General features: G+C 41.4%; 1 protein-coding gene across 4 annotated transcripts in view; it reads right to left on the bottom strand.

Moving 5' to 3' along the window:
• Positions 1 to 12,459: 12,459 nt before the first annotated feature.
• The window catches only part of LOC106550713 (vascular endothelial growth factor receptor kdr-like), a 241,718-nt gene continuing 231,766 nt past the window's right edge, over positions 12,460 to 22,411 (bottom strand). For all 4 annotated transcript variants that reach the window (XM_087728031.1, XM_087728032.1, XM_087728034.1 and 1 more), the window contains one exon: positions 12,460 to 17,159. In XM_087728031.1, coding sequence (XP_087584157.1) covers positions 16,961 to 17,159 — 199 coding nt within the window. In that variant the 3' untranslated portion in view covers positions 12,460 to 16,960. The remainder of the gene's footprint in view (positions 17,160 to 22,411) is intronic.

Genomic DNA, 22,411 nt, shown 5'->3' with positions numbered 1-22,411 from the left:
GAGAAGGACAAGAGAAACAATGTAACACACAATTACAAAACAGGAAGTATCGTTTTCCCCTTCCGGAAGAGCAGGAGACCAGAGAACAAGGACCCAGTCGTGCTCCTAGATGAATGGGAAAATAAGGTGGATTGCAGCAACAGCTATGATCATTAACTATTGATTAAGGAGACATGTATGAACTCATTACAAAAGAGAAAGTAAATATTTTACTATATCAAACAGCTTAAAAATGATATAATTCCTCTGTAAGAAAATTATATTTAATTAACTGACCCAAAATATTGGCTTAATTTCGAATTTGGTTAACATTCTGTGACTTTTGTTTTGCATAAAATGATATAGTTGTATACCGAGGAAGAAACATTAAGGTTGAACGAACTGATGTTGATTTTTTTTGGGGGGGGAAGATATATTGTATGGGATCTAAAAAGACTTAATGGATAATTTTGAATTTTCCTTTATATAAATTACTGATGACTTATTTTCCAGGGTGGAGGGCGGAGATCGTGGTGGTTCTCTTGGATCGCGGCCCAATTTGGATGGAGTTGGGAGGTGTGGTGTAGACGGGAGGGTAGTGGAGGTTGAATGAGAGCTTACTTTGAGATGGAACTGTAAAAATTGCTATCTGAATATACTGCTTGGAAGGATACATCCAGGGAGTTTGCAGGAAGGCGGAGCATATATGAGAGGAGTACGGATGAATATAAAATATATGTATGTGTATGTATATGGGCGTGTATATATGTGTGTGTATATGGATGTATATGGACACAGATAGAGGCAGGGACGAGAAGAGCTGGAAGAGGAAACCGAGAGAAGAACTAGAGATGTGTTTAAATTGTGTCAGAGAGGAAGGAAGCATAAAAGGGACAAATTAAGGGTTTGGAAATAGATAGATATTTAGATAAAGGGATAAGGCTCCTAGCTAGAGAAGAATTCTACTTGGTTAACTTACTTGGTTTTAATATATGTTGAAATCCTGCAGGTAATTAACTAATTAAGATTAGGAATGATGTAAACCGCTTAGGTTTTTTTTTTCTTTCCTTTTTGTTTAATGATAAGAAGCTGAGCTCAATGTAGAGAGTTTATTGATTTTCTTTCTTTCTTTTTTTTTTAGTACTTTTTTCTTCTATTCTTTTCCTTTTTCTTTTCACTTTTAACTTACTTGGTTTTAATATACTCGAGACTGTGTTTGATAAAAAGCTATACCGGGTACGGGATTTGGGAAGTCGGAAGGGGGGAAGGGAGGGGGGATTATAGGGGGGAGGGGGGGAGGGGGGTAATATAGTTTATGTTAATCTTTAGAACAACAAGAATGCACTTGTATACTGTTGCCTTTTTCTTTTCCTTTTTTTAATTTTAGTATAAAATAAGAAGCCGAATACATCGATGGATAGTAGAAATACACCGAAGTGAGGAGTAGAGGGAAAGAAGAGAGAGGGGTAGAGAGGGAGTGAGAGAGGAATGGAAAGAGGGTGAGATGGAAGGGAGGGGGAGAAAGGAACGTTAGAGGGGGAGGGGAAGTAGAAGAGGGGAATGTTGAAGGGGAGAAAAGAAAGTTGGAGGGGGGAGAAAGAAAGGGTGTATGGAGGGTTGAAGCGCTATGTTGGTTTTGTATTTTGGAATATAAGAAGAGTTGTGTTTATTGCTTAATGTTATATGGCTGTAATCATGCACAGTATATATGTGATTGTATAAAATGAAAATGAAAATGAAATAAAAATTTTTAACACACACACACAAAAAAAGAATAGCTGTATCCAGAGAAAGCTTCTTAAGGAGAGGTCTTACCACCGCGTCCTTTAGGGGCAGCAGGAAAGATCCCTCCTGTAGTGAGGTATTAACAATCCTCTGGAGCCAGCCTCGGGTGACCTCCCTGCTCGTCAAAACCAGCCAGGAGGGACACGGGTCCAGTAAACAGGTGGAGGTACTTACAGCTCCCATGGCCTTGTCCACTTCCTCAGGAGTAGCAAGCTGGAACTCGCTCCAAGAAATCCGATCAAGGCCCACTCTCGGCATCTCAGCAGGTACTGTCCAAGTGGAGTCCAGGCTTGTCCAAATCTGAGCAACTTTGTCTGACAGAAACTGACCAAATTCCTCGGCTCTTCCCTGCAAGGGTTCGCCCGCATCCCTCCCTTTCAGGAGGGAGCGGGTTATCCTAAACAGGGCGGCCAGGCGTGATTCTGAGGACGCAATGAGAGTGGAGAAATGCAAACATTTAGCCGCCCGAATCGCCACTAGATAAGTCCTAATAAAAGCTCTTAAGAGAGAGAGAGAGACAGAGAGAGACAGACACACAGAGAGAATGACAGAGAGAGAGACAGAGGGAGGGAGGGAGATAGAGGCAAAGAGCCACACAGAGAGTGAGAGACAAACAGATACATAGAGAGAGAGAGAGAGGGAGGGAGGGAGAGAGAGAGAGGAAGAGAGAGAAGCTGAAGGAGTATTTATGCACAGAAGGGGGATTTAAAAAACTTCGGAGTGAATCCAGGAAGAGGGAAGAGATGGAGGACTGGCTATTCGCTCCAATTTCTGAGCCCCCAGCTGTTAGTGATGGAAGAGGAGGAGGACGAAGGAAGGAGGGGTTGCATTTTGTCAGGCTGACAGCTCATTCTGTGGCGTTTTTTAAAAGTCCTCCTTTTTTTTAAGCACAAAAATCTGCAAAAAGTCACAGGGAGCCCTTGGGATTGTTCCTCGCAAAGCATCAGGGTAACAGAGAATGGAAATGAAGGTGCTTATCTCCCCGCCCGGCTCTGTGTCCTGGTATTCAAATCGGAGTCAAAGTTTCAAAGTTTAATAACATTTGTATGCCGCCCAATCCCGTAGGACTCCGGGCGGCTAACAATACAACAATACTCACGCTGAGTCCCATTCAGAGGGCGGAGGGACGCTGTGCTTTTTTGTTTTGTTTTACCTATGTTCTCATAACTATGCAAAGGTGGGTTTTGTGCTACAAGGATCTTTCTTTATTTCTTTCCCTGTCTGCGGTTCCGATTGCAGCCATCCTTTGCTTCGGATTAAAGCACCGTTTCTCATTCCTTGCAAAACTGGGGAAACGGCAGGGCTGCCTCCCCCACCTTTCCTTGCAGCACCCTCGGTTGCAAAATGTTCCCCTGATTTGGTTTATAAGTTCGCAGCAATGCGATCCAACAAATAGGAAAGTTTTATAAGATCTTCTGACTTTATTTGGTCTCTGCTGCCCCCCCCCAATCCCATTAGCCCTTGGGTTTTTTTCCCTCCCAAGGAGAGAGTGGGAAGGAGAGGAAGGAAGGAGGGAGGGGGGAGGAAGATGGAAGAAGAAAGAAAGGAAGAAAAAGAAGGGAGGGAGAAAAGAGGGAAGGAGGTAGGAAGAGAAGGGGAAGAGAGGGAAAGAGCAGAAAGACAAAGAGGATGAAGTGGATAGGCAAGAGGAAGGAGGAAGGAAGGAAGGAAGGAAGGAAGGAAGGAAGGAAGGAAGGAAGGAAGGAAGAAGGAAGAAAAAGGGAGGGAGAGAGGAAAGAAGAAAAGATGGAACTAGAAAGGAAAGAAGGGAGGGAGGGAGGACAGGGGAAGACGGGAAGAGCAGAAAGACAGAGAAGGTGAAGGTAGATAGGCAGAAGGAAGGAAGGAAGAAATAGGAAGGAGGGAAGGTGAAAGGATGGAAAGAGGAAGGAACAGAAGCGAAGGGGAAGAGAGAGATGGAAAGAGCAGAAAGAGAAGGTAGATAGGCAAAAGAAAGGAAGCTGAAAGAATGGAAGGAGGAAGGAAGAGAAAAGGAGGAAGGGAGTGAGTGAGGAAAGAAGAGAAGATGGAAGGAGAAAGGATGGAAGAGAGGGAAAGAGCCGAAGACGGATAAGGTGAAGGTAGATAAGCAAGAGGAAGGAAGGAAGGAAGAAGTGAGGTGTCTCGAGGAGGGGGAAAATGTTTAGTGACCAAAGTTACAATGGCATTGAAAAAAGTGACTGATGACCATTTTCACACTTAGCGACTGTTGCGACCATTTTTCACACTTAGTGACCATTGCAGCATCCTCATGGTCATGTGATCAAAATTTTGTTTGGCAACAGATTTGTATTTATGATAGTTTCAGTGTCCTGGGGTCATTAATCGCCTTTTGTGAGCTTTTGACAAAATATAAAATTTTTAATCAAGCCCCCCCCCCCCTTGAGTCAATGGTGTCCCTCTTTACCAATCTGAAAATCTGGTCACCTTATTCTAGGTTGATGACTTGCTTAACTCCACCCTCCAACTTTGCCTGCCCTTTGAAATCTTTTGAAATCCTCAGAAATCACTGAAGGTATCAGTCCTGCTAATACCTGCTCTTCTGATTACTCTTTGATTGAGGGCTTTCTATATTATGATTTTTATTTTCCACCAGAATGACCAATCTGTGAAATATATTGAAAAGATGTGGGTTGACTCTCAGCTCTGATTGGAAGAAGACAAATATTTTAATATTTTAATTGTTGGAGGCTGTAGCTTTCTTTGCACTGGCAGCACAAAAGCTTCACCCATAATGGGCAATAAATTCATAGGCAATAAATGAAGGAGCAGTGCAGAAGGAAGGCTTTCTGTTTGACTTTTATTCTACATTTTTGTAGCATTAACAGAGGCAAAAGCCTAGGATTACACATATTTACACAACCAAAACCCCTTTAAGTAAAGGAGAATGCAGCTCAAGGAGGAATGCCTCAAGGAGTATTTACAGGGAAGGGATGAGTCAAAAAAGCAGTGGTGAAACTCATTTTTTTTACTACTGGTTCTGTGGGCATGGCTTGGTGGGCATGGTAGGGGAAGGATACTGCAAAATCCCCATTCCCTCCCGACTCTGGGGCCAGAGGGGGTATTTGCCGGTTCTCCAAACTACTAAAAATTTCCGCTACTGGTTCTCTAGAACCTGTCAGAACCTGCTGAATTTTACCTCTGCAAAAAAGTCAATATGGCATCTGCAAACAGGTGATGGAAGCCATCACTCTTCCTGTACAATGCTGTGGTCAGCATTTTAATTCTTTTTGGCACTTTTTTGACCCAAATATATAGACCAACGTTTCTCAACCTTGGCAACTTTGAGAGGGGTGGACTTCAACTCCTAGAATTCCCCAGACAGCTTCCCCCCCTTTCCAGCTAATTTCTACAAGGGGATTTTGATGCATCCATGCAGAACATTTTGTCTTCCAAGGGGAGACGATCCATTCTCAAGTGAATCGGTTGCTTTTGGGGGAAATTTGGGTAAAAAAGAATTGTGGACTTGAGTCTGTCTAATTAATCAGCTTGGCCCACCATGTTCCTGACAGAGCAATCCCCAGGATAAGGTCAAAGAATTCAAGATGGTGGACACAACAGTATGATTGAAACCCTGCCTATTATTTAAGTGTGCTGCATATGTGATACACATGAAAAATGGGCAAAGCATTGGTTCCACCATGAAGGTTGCTATCTTCCTGAGTTTTTTTAAACCATACCCCAAGGACACATAAAGCTTTATTGTGTTTTCTAATATTTGGTTGCTTTCAGTTTATTTTTAATGCTTTAATGATACCATGGATAGATTATGATATGCGGAAAAACATCTACAGGATTGTCCCATAGCTTTATGCTTTCTGAATTGACTAATCTGACTGTTGTTACGCTGTTGCTCTCCAAATTTATTCTATCAGCTAACCCAGCACTTTTCAATCTTGAAAACTTTAAAATGGGTGGACCAACTCCAAGAACTGGCTGGGAAATTCTCGGGGTTGAAATTCATAGAGCAGAATCAAAGGGCTGGAAGGTACCTTGCAAGTCTTCTACTCCAACCCCCTGCCCAAGGCAGGAGTCCTTATACCATCCCAGTTAAACAGTTTCCCAGTCTGTTTTTGAAAACCTCCAGTGATGGAGCACTCACAACTTCCAGAGGCAAGTTGCACCACTCATTAATGGTTCTCACTGTCAGGAAATGTCTCCTTTGTTCTAGATTGGATTTCTCCTTGATAAGCTTCTATCCATTAATTCTTGTCCTTCCCTCAGGTACTTTGGAGAATCAATCAACCCCCCTTTCTTTGTACAGGGCCCTTCAAGTACAGGAACACAGTTAACCTTCTAACCCCAATCCTTCTCTTTGATCAACTAGACCAGGGGTGGGTTTCAGCCGGTTCGTGGCGGTCCCTGCAAACCGGTTGGTCGGCGAACCCGGAAGTAAGTAACTTCCGGGAACGGCGAAGGGCCCACCCACCCGCCCGTGCTCCTTACCCGGTTTTGACGAGTTCTGCGCTTCCACGCATGCGCAGGATGCATACAGCGCCTGCGCGATCCTCCAGGAGCAGCTGGAGCCTCGCACAGATGCTAGTACGCATGCGTGCACCGCGCGCATGCACGAGGACGCCGCCGGCCCCGTTCCAACCGAAACGGTTGGAACGGGGCAAGAAATCCACCCCTGAACTAGACATACCAAGTTCCCTCAACTGTTTTCTCATTCAATCCAGACTCCTTATCAGGAGGTCCAGATTGTTGGGGGCAATAGGCTATAAACCACTTAGAGAGGGCTGTAAATTGGTACATAAGTCTAAGTGCTTTTGCTATCATGCTTCTTGTTCTTCTCTGCACACTTTCTAGGGTCTCAGCATCTCCTTAAAGTTCCAAAGGTTGAGTAACATTGGTCTGGAGGTGTAGACTCCCGTCTTAACATTGTCAAGGTTGTAAAACATGGATCTAAGCCAACAGTCACACCTGCTTCAGATGGCTGGGAGTTGTAACCCAACTTCTGGAAACCAGTCATGTTGAATTAGGCTAGGTTAGGCATTTAAGCTGAAATGGAGGCAAAAACGTGGCAGTACATCACACTAACCTGACCAGAAATAATATTTTCAACACTCCTTTGGGCTGTTGGTATTTGTTATGTTTTTTCCATCATTCACAGTCATGATAGAAATGTTCTTTGGGCAGCGAGATGTAATTGGTTTTGATACTTGTGCAGGTAACAAGGTTGTGTCGTGCCTAGAGGAGCAGCGCGACAAGAAAATAGAAAGATTTCAAACCTTCAGTAGATTTAGGTCTGTGCTTTGCTTCCAGCACGAATTGGCAGGTCTGCAGATCCACGTGAAGGGAGGCTGTGAGGGAAGAGAGCATGTGTTGTGTTAGGAAATGTGTTAGGTTATTCTGTAGAATTCTGTCCCCTGAGAACTTTGGAATGAGCCCAAACCATTTTTTTGCTACCCTGTTTTCTGCAGAAAAAACAATTGCAACCAGCCTGCCTTCCATGGAGGACCTGGATCCTACAAGGGTCAGAAAGAGGGCTAAGAAAATATCTACAGACCCTTCACATCCTGGACATAAACTGTCTCAACTCCTCCCCTTGGGACATGGCTATATAGGACATTGCATGCCTAAACAAGTAGACACAGGGGTAGTTTCTTCTCCTGTTCCATCCACCCCACTGCCTCGCTTAGTGGCCGTGGCACTGATGCATCGCTCAGCCTCCCACTTTGTTGCAGTGGTGAGAAAGGAGAAGAAGCCTCATCCTCCACCCCCCTCGTTTTCTCCTCCACCCCCACCGCCTCACTTAGTGGCTGCCACGCCAATGCACCGCTCAGCCCCCTGCTCTGTTGTGGTGTTGATTGAGGAGGAGAAGTGGGCTGATGATCTGCATGGGGCTGCTGGAGCTGCCGCCGTGAGGCCAGGCAGTTGTTGGCACACGGATGGCGGGCCCCTCTGGTAAACCTGTGCAGGATGTGTGGGGCAGCTCCACACCCCCGTCTTGCTTCGTCCTCCACCCCCCTCAATGTCTCGCTTAGTGGCAGCAGCAGCGGTGCACCATTCTATCCACCTCCCCACCATCTTGCTTCATCCTCCATCTCTCCACCCCCACCCCGACTCTCCTCCTATTTTGTTGTGGCCGTGAAAAAAATTAGACCTCCTGGAAATAATCCCTGGTGTTTATTTTGGTGGCCAAAAAATATAACACTGTGTCTTATGATCAGGGAAACAGTAAGTAGGGCTGTATTGTTATTATCCTTCTCTTCTTCTCATCTTTCCCACCTTTCATCTGTCCTACTACCTTCTCCTATTGGTATATGATGATCTATCATTTGTTGTTTATATCTCACAGTTTATGATTGTATGATTTCTGATCTATGACCTGTCTGCATGTACACTGAGAGCTTCTGCACCAGAGAAAATTCCTTGTGCATCCAAGAAAGAATTCTATATCTAAAAACCCCTGCAAAATGTTGGGCAGAGCAATCCAACTCCTTCTATATCACCCTGTGTCCTGCATACATGCACAAAAGGCAAGTCAACATTGGGTTCGGCATTTTACAAACTTTAAAGCCCGTCTATGGGGTCCCTGCATCACACACGCGTGAAGAAGTGTATGTGTGGTTCTCAGTCCTCCAGATGTGGCTGATCCACTTAGGGAGAGCCCTGAGCACCACCATCTCTGCCAGGGGGGAGCCTGCTCTACCAGCCCTGGTAAAAGTTTCATTCATTCCCTCAAATGCCTCAATTGGTAGTTTTGGTAGAAAGGTTTGAAAAGCTGTTTGTACTGCAGTATTTATTTATTCATTTATTAGATTTTTATCCCACCTTTATTATTTTCTGTAAGAAATTCAAGGTGGCAAACATACCTAATACTCTTTCTTCCTCCTATTTTCATCACAGCAACAGCCTTGTGAGGTGGATTGGCTGAGAGTGACTGGCCAAAGCTCACCCAGCTGGCTTTCCTGTCTAAGGCAGGACTAAAACTCATTGTCTCCTGGTTTCTAGCACTTTCTCGACTGCACCAACCTGGCTCTCTAGAGACCTAGAGGCTACCTTGTTGTTAAACTCTTGAGGAATCTGATGTGGGCCAGTGCTTTTTCGTGAGGCTTAAGAGGAGGGCATCTGGAAAAGAAACTTGGAATTTAATAGAGCAGTAATGTTCTTGCTGTTTATTACCTCATAATTGCTAATTCTGTAGATCTGTGACTGAGAGATAACATTACATTTTACTGACTCCTTTTTTTCAGTTTTGTTTTGCTCTGCTGCTGATGGACTAAATGTGAGCATTTTTTCCTACTCCTCCCCTTCAACTCTTTCAAGGTAATAAAGCTTTACCGAAAATTATTTCTGTAAAAAAAATGGTGACTGATATATTTTTAAATCCTTTTTTGTTAGCAACCTAAGATTTTGGTTCCAAATATGGCTGGCTCTTTATTTATTAAATGTATACACCATGCTTTTCACTTGTATTGGTGATTGTAGATGGCTGTGTAAGTCCATTTAATATAAATAAATAACATTCCAGTTCCATCTTTTCAAAGTGAAAATACGTCTCCTTCAGTCGCTGCTCAACTGCAGTCAGCCACAGCTGCTTGTTGGGATGCTTGTGGTGGGATAAATGCTGTGGCCCATTCAGAGGACAAAGAGGGAGCTCTAAGGGCAAAGAAAGATGGTCTCTTGCCCACTCAATGGCTTCATGATTGCTTCATATTAACTGAAGGATTAGGATAATGGAGAAAAATTGGAAATTCTAGCCATCTTCCATCTTTTAGACAGGTGAGATCACCTGGAGTGCACTGCTTCCTCATCTCCTCCAGCTGATGTCTCCTGATCTAGCCCTTTTTAGTTCAAGTCTGAGACTTATTGACTCTCTCCCGGGTCATCTTCAGGACATGTTAAAAAGTCAAGGTAGTGGGATCCTTGGTGGTCTCCGAGCTTAGTTGTTTTCTTGCAGACATTTCATTACCCAACTGGGTAACAGCTTGAGTAATGCTAGCTAGAAGGAAGTGTGGTGTATGTTGTGTGGAGAGGAGGAGGAGCTAAGGAATTCTTTGTACTCCCTGGGCTTGCTTGTTTTCTTGCAGATCTTTTGTTACCTACCTAGGTACCAGAAGGGAGTGGGATTTGCTCTCTGTTTATGTACTAGTGTCTTGATTTATCAGTGCTGGCAGGGATGATCTTGGTGATCTGACGAAGTTACCTAGTTTGGCAATGAAATGTCTGCAAGAAAATAACTAATAACTGAGTACCAAGGTCCCCACAGTTCAACCCTGAGCTATTGTCATAATTCTGTGATTAAACTCTTGCTCCTTTTTATGGGCACTTGGATCACATAGTTGCTTCACCATATTGAGTTTTGATTCCTCTCTGCAGATGCTCCTTTATCTAAACATGGAATGAAACGAGGTTAAATAATGCTTGATGTGGAGCCATGCAATCAGCAGGAGTTGACTTGAGGCCATGTTTGCTAATCAAAATCAGCAGGCACCAAAGAGACCATGATTTAATTTGTACATATTTTAAAAAAACCCACTTGAATTCAATACGTTGTAAAAGCTAGAAACTCTGCTTATAGAGGCCACCTAGTCTGCTAGTTTTTGCTAGATTCCTGACTGATTCTAGATGTCTGAGTTACTCCATAGCATTTTCCTGAATGTTCCTTTTTAATAAGCTGTGGGAATCTTCTAATCTCTTCAGCCTTTGAGAAAACCCCAAAGAGGAAGACAAACGGAGGCCTGCAAACGAATGCCATCATGGCAGGAGACGTTAGCAGACAGCAGATCCTTGCTTTCTTCTTCTCTCACATTTATTCCCTTCGCCTCACACCATGCTTTATTATAGGTTGCACCATTGCAAAGATAATTTGTGACACCCTTGCTTGGGGCATCAACAGCACAGAACGAAGTTGGCAAGCAGAACAGAGGAAAAGGTCAAAATTCTTTTCAGGGGGGTGGGGTGAAAAGCAGGGGACAATTTAGCAGTGTGTGTTTTATGAAGAGTCAAATTAACCTTTTGAGACTCCGGAAATTTATTCTGACAAAAGTTTTGCTTCGGGATAAAGGCTGCAGCCTAGAGAGTAGAATGGGAGAAGACAGTTTTTTCTAGTTCTGATGGCCCCTGAAGATAAAGGACAGTGACTTGATTTTGCAGAAGAGAGGTTGCCCCAGTGCATTATAGGTATTGGAGAAGTCAAAGGCTGAAGATGAGGACTTTTGAGTTGCCATGTCCAAGGCAAGTGCAAGTAGATAATAGTTTTTTCTTCAGGTGTCACCAGCTTCTCTTTCTTTGGAATAATGTCCAAAGGTGCCACTTAAAACCAAAGGCAGCTGTCCAATGGGCCTCAATGCAGAATTACAATACTGTGGTTGCAACAATCCAAGTGACTACTAAACATCAGCAAATTGTTAGGTTAATGTATTTTAACAGAATAACAGAATTGGAAGGGACCTTGGATATCTACTAGTCCAACCTCCTGCTCAGGCAGGAAACCTTATACCGTTTTCAGACAAATGGGTGTTCAATCTCTTCTAAAAGACCTCCAGTAATGGAGCACTCAAAACTTCTGGAAGCAAATCATTCCACTGATTAATTGTTCTGTCAGGAAATTTCTCTAGTTCTTGGTTCTCTTATTAATTATTATTTTTTTATAAAGAAAATATTTATGGGCTCCATAAAATGTACTCACGGTGATTCCAGATAGCTTACAGAAGTCAGGCTATATAAACTAAAGCCACATTGGAAGTTAAAGACCAGTGAAGCTCAGAGTGACAGGTCCAAAGTCATGATATTGTTCCAATATTGGATAGATTCAATTTGCAGCAGCTTTGTCCCAGATACCTACACCTCCCCCTCCTTACTAGAGGTTTAGATGGTTGTGAAATATTTCTCTTCAGAAAGGCAACTGGGGATGAGTAAGTACCTACTGAGAACTAGTTTGGTGTAGGCACCAAGGTAGGAAATGAGATTTGGAGTTCTTGTCCTTCTCTACAGACAAAATCAACTAGATGACTTTGGACTGTTGCCCTCTCTCAATTTAAGGAAGAGGTCAAGGGCAAAGCCACCTCAAAAAAAAAAGTTTCCAGGGAAATTGCAGAATTTGTCGAGGCATTCGCCAGAAGTCAAAATTACTTGACATAAATAAATAAATAAGTAAGCAAACAAACAAACAAACAAACAGGTTTTCCTGAATGATGGCACATCAGATTGATGATTATTTGTTGGAATATAGTTTCCTTGTATATATATATGTAACAATTGCAATAGTATTCAGCCAGTAGATAGCAATGTTTACAAGTTTAGATCTAGGTATATACTCTATGCTCTTTTGTTCTAAGAAGAGTTTCCTGTGACAGTTAAGCAGGAAAGCACATGGTGACTGTACTCTTTGGCTGATTTATGATGCTATATAAAAACAGAATTTCTAACTTTATTAATTATTAATCAACATTTACTTTTCATTGTCTTATATTAATACTGAGAAGCACTCAGTCTTTGGAAATGGACAACCATAAAAATAGTAGCAATAGATAACGAGCTGGAGAAAACAGCACTTGCATCTTATTATAGATGGGTTTAGTAGCTTGGGCTAAACCCAGCCTTAATGGGATTTATTGAGTGCTTCATAGGTCTTCTAACTGAAAAATGCTTTGGACCTCCAGAAAAGTGAGTTGGAGAAATTCACCCAGAACATCCCACGCCAACATTTGAAGAGCAGGACAAAGAACACAAAGCAGGCATAGGCTATATAAATATAGAGTCCTTTTAATTTATATTTGGTTAATAATTACAATAAATCTTTGACTACAGAAACAGAGCAGGTTCTTTTCAGTGCATACATACTTCAGAAAGACAGGACTGATTTTGGCAGAAGTTCTATGGAATTTGGAGAATAGGATTTTTGCCTAGTTTGTATCCCCCCCCCCCAAGTCTTGAATTTTCAGGCTTTTTGGCTAGTGATTCCTATTGCGGCACTTCCCCAAATGCTGAGCTGATTTTCAAGGGCATCTGGGGTGGGGTGGGGTGGGAAGGCCCCAAAGGTAAATATAATGGATACCACATTGCAATCAAAGACTCACATTTAACAAATGCAAGAGCTGATTATTAAATTTTCTGAAATGTTGCAAACCAGTTGGGGGCACAGCTGAGACACGATGCCCAGTGTACCAATTAGCTGTTCAGCCATTACAGGTAGTCCTCATCTTACAACTATCCTTTGAGTGACCATTTGAATTTATGAGGGCACTGTGATGCACCCTTCTTATCTGGCTCCTGTCAAGAAAACTCAATGGGGGAAGCTGGATTCGCTTAATGACTGACTCAATTGCAGTGATTCACTTTGCAACTGTAGCAAAAAAGATATGTGTAAAACTGGGTGTGGCTCGCTTAACAGCTGCCTTGCTTCACAACGAAAATTCCAATTGTGGTTGTAACTTGAGGGTTACCTCAGTGGTGGGTTTCCATTTTTTTTACTACTGGTTCGCTTGTGTGCATGTGCACACTTGCACAATGCTTCTGTGCGTGCGCATGCACAGAAGCGTCCCCGTGGGGGGGAGACTCTCCCGCTGCCATCACCACTACCAGTTTGCCCGATCCAGGCCGAACCGGCAGAAACCCACCTCTGCATTACCTGCATAGCAGCTGCAATAACTGCTTGTTAAACATTTACTGACAAATTAATGGTCCCACCACTTTTTTATGTGCAACGTGGGTCTTATAGCTGTGAAAAAAGAGCAAGGATTCAGTCTGCACAGGCCCGGGTGCCCTCTTGATGCCCAGAGCCCACAGCCTGCAGGAACTCCTGCCAGCAAAGCCAATTCTGTGACTTGTAATTCAACCATATTAAGAGGGCACCGGCTTTGGGAACGTTTGAGGAAAGCTGGTTCAGTATATAAAGAAATAACAGCATGAATAAAACAGAATTCCCTTGAGTAATAATGCAAGTTGAATTAATTATCCATGGTGGTGTTTAGGAATGCTTTGAAAGAAATATAGAGCTGCCTAATCAATTCTGAATATATTTAAACAAGTTTGCAAAGGCCTGCAGCCTTCTGAAGTCATAAAGAAATCCCTGAGTTGTATTTAATAACATCAAAATATACCTCTTTGGGCACCTAGTTATTTTTTTTAGACCACAGAAGTATCTTTTGTCCTTCAGTCTGATTCCCAACTCAAGAGTCATGTGACCCTTTTCACTCTTTTCAGAAAATGCAGTAACATCCAAACCCAAATTTCGACCATAAAAATCAAAATGCCCAAAACCGTAGGGAGGAGGCGATGCTGGCAAATCTCCCTTTTGTCTAACACCCAGATGGGTCACACTTGTGAACTGGTTCTGGCCTGCAAATAGAGGTGGGAGTTTTTGAAAAAAGACTCTTGGGTCAGAATTTCCTGCTCTTTTATAGTTAAAAAGGGATATACATAGTTAAATAAATGCAATGCATATTTATACTGAATTGGTTCTACGTAATAAACACTATGAACATAGGTTAAAATCCAGCCAAAATTGAGCAGTTTAGCAATCTTTTGTGGAAAGGAATGGCAGAAATTTGCATCTGTTCCAGTGGAAATCAAAGAAGTTGGTCAACGTAATCCCAGATGGGCTTAGTCAGACGTAAGCACCAAGGAACACAAAGCAATTGGTTTCCTTTTCAATTTGCACAGGATTGCAGTCCAAAGAGGTTGATTTTGGCTGGGTTTTACTACATTTAGAGATATTTCAACATTATTAGAAAAATACTGTAATTAAATTAAGGGGCCAGGAGAAAGATGAGGAATAAAGAATATTAGTAAATAAAATACGAGGAATATAGATCCAATTCTGCTGATTAAAAGCAAAATAAAATTAGTCTTATCTATGCAGTTGAAAAATCACATCCATGCAGAGATCCTTGGCAGAGAGCTCAAATGGGCCTTTGGTCTTTGGAAGAGGCAGAGGACATCCTTTGCCCCCAAAAGTCCAGCTCAGAAAAAGCTTCTGGAGTTCTCTCTGAGCTTTAGGTTCAGTGCTTAGAAGTCCAAAAATGCCCCCTGCCAACTCGAGGGGTCTGCTCAGGGGCATATTTGATATGGAGAATGAAGTGCAATGAGTAAAGGGACATGTTGGGAAGGGAGGGAAGAAAGGGGGAAAGGAGGGAGAAAGGAAAAGAAAGAATTGGATGGAAGGTGAAGGAAGAAGAAAGAAACAGATGAAGCGGAAGGAAGGAAGGAAGGAAGGAAGGAAGGAAGGAAGGAAGGAAGGAAGGAAGATCTTCCTTCAACTGCCTTTAGAGTTCCTGTTTGTGATGGCTATAAGTGCCACTGATCTTAACAGACAGAGAAATAGCTGAGACTTGCAGCAGCCCCATCTTCAACAGCCTAGCAGCATCCATTTTTCACTGGGAGAGCTTAAGAACCCCTTCTTCCCCCTCAAGAGCCTTGGAACCACATCCCCAGGGAACCCAGCTCTGGTACTGCCTACTTTAGAAATGTGACCCTTGACATGAAGTTGGAATCTTGTTTTGGCTCCCAAGCTGATTGATCCAAGGAGCAGACTCCTGGCTGGGAAAATGTAGCAGTGGCAAGAGTTATGCATTTCCCTAAACCACGGTGTGCTTTGGTTTAGCCTACATGTGATTTGTTAATCTGGCTAACAGATCTTGAGTCACCTGTGTGTGGTTGGGATGCCAATGACTGCCTTCTCAAAAATTTGAAAACGATTTGGAAAAATGGCTTTCTTTCTAGATACAACAAATGGATCAGCAGCTTCACAACTGTTTGTTGTCCTTCTGTTTCTTTAAAAGGTCTGACCTTCCAAAATCACCAAAGAAAGCTTTTCCAAGCTACACTGACTGGGGGATTCTGGGAGTTGAAGTTCACACATCTTAAGCCCATGTTGAGAAACACTACTTTAGTCCTTCTTAACTTTTAACCTACATATGTAAAAAAAAAAAAGGCGATAGATTTGGCTGGCAGCAGTATTTCCCTGACTGTTTGGTTATATGACTATTGCTTTTTACAGTCAAAGTTTTTAAGGCATTGCAGTCACACTTTCTTTGGTCCTAGTAACTTACTCAAAGACTTAGCATATATAAGCAAAACTTTCTCATGCTTACTTCCATTCCTGTGTCAGAGAGTAAGGCACAGAATCAAGGGCCTGGGGTGGGTGAGTGTTGGAAAGTAATTTTTAAAAAGTTCCAGAAGGTGGTCAGGACTACCTGAGCAAAGCCTGACCACCTTGATTTTTTTGAATATCCTTCTGTCCCCAACATCTCTGCACAGAATCCAAATTAATTTGCCCCCAGGTGAACTTGGAACATCTGAGAATATGCGAGATGTAGGTTATACTGTCCTTTTCCCACTGATCCTATGACTAAATTATCGGCAAATTAAGTGCTTTTCAAAGCAAGCCTCTGCTTACTGTAACCTCATTGCTTCTTACAACAGAGAGAGGGAAACAGGCATGCTCCTTCTCCATGCTTAAGTGACACTCGCTGCACTTCAGAAGGGTTTCTCTTGCAATCCATTAAGCAGAAAATATTCCTAGCTTAAGCGTAGCAGCTTTAGGGTCTAGAGAACAAGCTTCTATATTCACAGTTTCATGGGGTCTGACTTTCCTGGCCACTAAAACACCTGAGATTTTTCTTTCCTGTGCTATATTTTTTCATTATTATTGCATTTAGTTGTTTACACTGTTGTACAACAAGCAAAATTATCTACATGGAATCTTTCTCAGCCTCGCTCTGCAAGTTGGTTGCAGCTAAATATAACTTGCAGTTTGAGGGAGTCTCTGTGCATGTCTCAGTAGGTCTGTCCTGGCAGATTGCTTTAGGTTCTGCCATAAATCTGAGTTCCAGGATAGGTTTTGATCTCTATACATAAAATATGGAGGATAATTATCCCTGGATAACAACCTCAGTGTTTAGAATGGAATTTCCCTAGCAACTTTTAACAGGGACAAAAAAAAAGGGGGGGGAATTGGTGTGCAGTCCAGAGCTTTAAGAGAGCAAACCCCACTGAATAAAAGGTTGACTGCAACAACCGCGGCATTCAGAAAACATCAATGCTTGGAGAAGGTAAAGAAAGAAAAGCCAGAGAGCTTGAGAGGCTCTTAAAAGAATTCCCACTTGCCCTTGCACACTGGGGCTTCCAGGTCTGACTTCTCCACTTAGGATGGGATTTCTCTTAAGCAAGAAGAAGGCCAGGCACTGGCTTGGAACTCTGCATGGTCAGAGAGGCAAAACCTGGCAGTCCCCCCAGGGCTGGATGGCTACACGGGAGGAGCCGAGTATTGGATCACAGAGTTATAATCAGGAGGTGGGCTGTGACATTCCAAGCTGGCTTCCATCGGCAGGAGAATGGAGTCTTCCATCAGGTCATCCTCCACTGGAACGCTTGGGCGGAACTTCACGGACTCTCGATCGGGCTCGCTGAACACAGATTCCTTGTTTTTGTTGATCGCTTTCCTCCTGTGAGAAGAGCCAGAAGAAAACCACTAAGTTGGTTTCAAACCCCACAGGAAGTCACAATGCGGTTTGCTGTAAGGAATTTAAGTAAGGCTTTTTAAAACCTCATTTAGGTACCTAATCTGGGACCATCTGGATGTGTTAGAATGACTCTTGCACACAGAAACCAGTCTTAAATGACTGGTTTCTGTGTGCAAGAATCATTCTAACACATGTCTCCAAAAGCAGATTCTGAATCAAAAGAGTTTGAGAACTGCAGAGGAAAAGGCTGGATGCCATGGAAAAAACATGGAGAGATACAACGTTGGGTCAGCTGTTCAGAAAGGCGAGAATCGAATGAAATGTCAGCAAATACAGAATGTTAAAAAGATGCTGGAGGGTTTTAATTTCAGAGGATGTTATCTCTGGAGAAAGGAATATTTTTAAGAACTAATTGCATTTCATGTCTGCCAGAGGTGGTCAATCACAGGACCTGGTTTTGATCAAGCTTGTCATCCCTTTGACTGGAGAGTAAATATTCAATGCCTTTGTTTAAAAGGCTCTCTTTAAACATGAACTGACAGGTGCTGTCATGCCTAGATGCAAGGTGGTAACTGAAGATGGTGAGTGTACACACACACACACACCTCCTTAGAAAGGCATATAATCTTGTGATCCTCCAAGGCTACAGACAGCTACAAGTTGTTGGTTGTCCCTGGGTTTGCATTTTGCAACTAAGTTGACGGAGTGATTCAAAGTTAATTGGATTCACGTGACACCAAGACTAAAGTATAAACTGGGGTCTCCAACCTTGGCTGGCTGGGGAATTCTAGGAATTGAAGTCCATCCATCTTCAGGTTGCCAAGATTGAGAAACTCTGCTCTGGACATCCATGCTATATAAACCATGGTTAGAAACTTCAGTGACTAGTGCATGATGTGTTTCTTTTAATCGGTTTTCTTCTGTTTGTTTTTAACCCTTCTTTTTAAAATTTATTTTCTGTAAGCCGCCCGGAGTCCTTCGGGATTCGGCAGCCTATAAATTGAATAAATCCAATCCAATTTGCCAACAGTATATGGCATAGAGGCGAGAAAGAAACGCAGAGGAATTTGATTTCACTTTCTTCTCTGATAGACATCAATCCCTTTCAAGGATTGATTTTATACTAACCACTAATGATTTGCTTTCTAGGGTCAAGAAGACAAAGATTGCGGCTAGGGTCCTTTCGGATCATAACCCAGTTTGGATGGAATTGGGAAGGGTAGTGCAGGCAAGAAGGTCTTGGAGATTGAATGAAAACTTATTTAGATATGAAAAGTATATTAATGATTGTAAAAAATTGTTATCTGAATATTTTGTTTTGAATATGAATAAGGGTACATCTATGGAATTCGTATGGGATGCAAGCAAAGCGTATATGAGAGGAGTGCTGATGAATATAAATAAAACACATAGATATAAACAAGGGCTAAAACGAACAGAATTGGAAGAGGAAATTAAGAGAAAAGAGTTGGAGTTAATAATGAATCCAGGCGATACAAAGGTTAAGGAAGCTATCACCATATTAAAATCTCAATTTGACATGTTGATCTCTGACCAGGTAGCCACTAATTTATTATATGCAAAACACAATACCTTTTGTAACGCAAACAAACCTGGCAGATGGTTAGCTTATCAGACTAGGAAAAAAAGGAAAACTCGAAATATATCTAAACTGATTTACAGAGGGAAGGAGGTGTTTCAACAGGAGGAGATTCAAAAGGCATTTCGGGAATTTTTTACAGAATTGTATAAAGGGGATAAAATTAATGGTCTAGATATAGACAAATATTTAGATAAAGAGAAAATACCCTCAGTTAGAGAAGAGCACAGGCAAAAATTGAATCAACCAATAACCTCGGGGGAAATTTTGCAGGTAATTAAGCAATTAAAGTTAAGGAAAGCACCAGGTACAGACGGTTTGACAGTGGTTTACTATAAAAATTTACAGTTAGAAATGGTAGAACCTCTTAGAGAATTATTTAATAAGATTCAAACGGAAGTTAAAGTGCCTCCATCTTGGAAGACAGCGTTTATATCTTTGATACCCAAAGAAGATCAAGATACTACCCAACCCAAAAATTATAGAGCTATCTCATTACTTAATGTAGATTATAAATTTTTTACTAAAATACTAGCAAATAGGTTAATGCTGGTTATTCAACAATTGATACACACCGACCAAACAGGTTTTATACAGGGGAGACAGATGAAAAGTAATGTCAGATTAATTATTAATGCATTAGAATATTTGGGAAAGAACAACCAGATCCCTGCTGCGTTTATATTCTTGGATGCTGAGAAGGCCTTTGATCGAATTAACTGGCAATTTCTGTTGAAGATATTGCAAAAAATGCAGATAGGAGATAATTTTTTACAGTCAATTAAAGCAATATACCAACAGCAAACAGCACAAATCATAGTCAATGGAAGTTTAACAGACTCTTTTCAAATTGGAAAAGGTACAAGACAGGGCTGTCATATTTTAAGAAATGCTTTACTGCGGGTCTGGAAAAAATACTAATATAAATTAAATGACAAGATACCCATGTGGGCAATTCCTAGACATGCAATTGAAAATATGAACATAGCACAAAAACAGGATAGAACTACCTACAGACAGCTTCTCATTTTGGAAAGGGGGGTACTACAATTAAAATCTTTAGAGGTATTAAAAGAGGAGAAGGTAGTTCAAACATGGTTCCAGTATGGGCAATTACAGGCGAGGTGGAAAATAGATAAAAAAATTGGTTTTATCCAAGTTGAAGATAATTTGTTTAAACAAATAAGAGATCAAAGCTTAATGCATATAAAGAGGATATATAATGTATTAATACAGATGGATTCGGAAACAGAATTAGTTAAAGATTGTATGATAAAGTGGGCTCAAAATATTGAAGAACCAATAATGTTGGATACATGGGAAAGAATATGGGTAAGAAATGTGAAATTTACACAAGCTCAAAACCTGAGAGAAAATTTTTATAAGATGTTCTATAGATGGCATTTAGATCCTAAAAAGCTGGCTTCTATGTATCCGAATGTACAGCCTAAATGTTGGAGATGTGGTTCTCTCGATGCTACATATTTTTATATATGGTGGACCTGCCAAAAGGTTAAGGCATTTTGGATAAAAATATGGTGGATTATGCAAAATATCTTTAAAAGAAGGATAAAGTTTACTCCTCAGTTATTCTTACTAGGTATATGTACTGACTTTACAGTGGTAGAGACTAACTTGATTCTGCACCTAATAACGGCAGCAAGACTGTTGGTGGCGCAATACTGGAAGAAGGAAGACTTGCCTACAATTCAAGAATGGACATTGAAAGTTACAAACTTAGCCGAGATGGCTAAAATATCGGCATATCTTAAAGATCACTCAAATGAGAGATATAAACGAGACTGGAAAAAATGGATTGACTATATACAAAATAAATACGGGACCAAGAAATTCCAGTTAGCCTATGCTTAAGATCAGAAATGATTTAAATTGTTTAAAGTTAGCTCAGCAAGAAGAAGCTAAGATCAATGTAGAGATGTCATTAATTTGTTTATTTCTTTTTTCTCAATAGATTTTAGACTGTGTTTGTTAAAAATCCATACCGTGTACGGGTTCTGGGAAGTCAGGGGGGGAAGGAGGAGGGGGGTTGGGGTGGAGGGTGGAGGGAGGGAGCGGTATACATTAGGCTAGACAAGAATTTGGTGGCAAACTAGAACTATTTTGACACACAAAAAAATTGTACTCCGATGTCTTACTGATTGAGGAATGATGAAATGTTTGTTTTAAAAGAAAATAAAACTTTTGAACCGGAAAAAAAAAGAAAAAGAAAAAAAAAGTATATGGCATAGAGGAAGGCAAGGACACGTGCTGTTTGTAGCACTCCTTGGATTTCATGTATAAATGAATTGAGAATATTCTATCCATTACTAACCAATTATAAAAATTTTGCCATAGATTTGCTTGTCATAGTAACAAATTGCTCAATTTGTTACTATAACAGGTAAATCTATGGCAGAATTTTTATAATTGGTTAATTCAATTTCCTTAAAGGTTACAGCATGCCATTTCCAAAACAAGTTCTCAGAAATGAGATATGCTGATGTTGGGAAACACTCAGCCTGGCAGGGAGGAGGGATCAAGCATAGAGATAGTCTGGAGTCCCTGTCCAACTGTCAAAGGGCCAGAAATGGGCTTCCCTGAATTCATTGGAGTCTTATCTAATTGTTCCCAAGAGAAAGCTGCCAGAATGGGGAGATTCCTGTATTATAGGCACAACATAATAAAGTAGTTAGTTTGAACTCTGCAGGTATGGGCCTGGTTAATAGAATAAGAGAATTGGAAGGGACATTGCAGGTCTTCTACTCCAAACCCCTGCTCAGACAGGAAACTTTATAACATTCCACACAAATGGTTGTCTAATCCCTTCTTAAAAACCTCCACTGTTGGAACAACCACAACTTCTGAAGGCAACCCATTCCACTGGTTAATTGTTCTCGCTTTCAAGAAATTTCTCCTTATATGGTTCTCTCCTTGATTAGTTCCCACCCATTGCTTCTTGCCCTGCCTTCTGGTGCTTTGGAGAATAGGCTGACCTTTTCTTTTTGGCAGTCCCTCAAAAATTGGGACACTGCTATCATGTCACCCTGAGTCCTTTTTCCCATTAAACTACTAGACATACCCAATTCATGCAGGTGTTCTTCATATGTTTTTAGCTTTCAGTCTCCCAATCATCTTTGTTGCTCTTTTCTGCACATTTTTCAGAGTCTCTACATTTTTTTAATAATATGGTGACCAAAACTGGATGCAGTGACAAAACTTTATTATGGTCACAAATAGTGACCATAATAAAATAGCTTGAAATCTGCAGGTGTGGGTGGGGCCTGGTTGTTTGCAAGAGACAGCTGACTAAGTTTTTACTCTTATCACTTCTTTACAGTTTTCATAGTTGGCATTTCTAGTCCACCAGCATCACATGCCACAGCTGGTTTATATCTCTCCAAAAATACAGAAAGATAAAAAGAGGCCATCTATACACCACTGCATGAAAATGCTTAATTTGATGGACTAAGTCTTTATAGGGATGCTATGTAGACAAAAGTCTAGGTTGCTGTAAGCTCCTGTTCAAGGAAAGAAAAAAGCCAAAAGATTTAGCTGTTTCAGACAGGTTGAATCTCCAGTTGAGTGAATGTAAACTTCATCAATGGTCCAGAGAAGAAACACCTAAACGGAAACT

The sequence above is a fragment of the Thamnophis sirtalis genome, unplaced genomic scaffold (genome assembly GCF_051295495.1).
Source record: "Thamnophis sirtalis isolate CommonGarterSnake01/CBP01778 unplaced genomic scaffold, rThaSir2_p1.2 scaffold_13, whole genome shotgun sequence".
NCBI lineage: Eukaryota > Metazoa > Chordata > Lepidosauria > Squamata > Natricidae > Thamnophis > Thamnophis sirtalis.
This window is presented reverse-complemented; position numbering and strand designations above follow the sequence as displayed.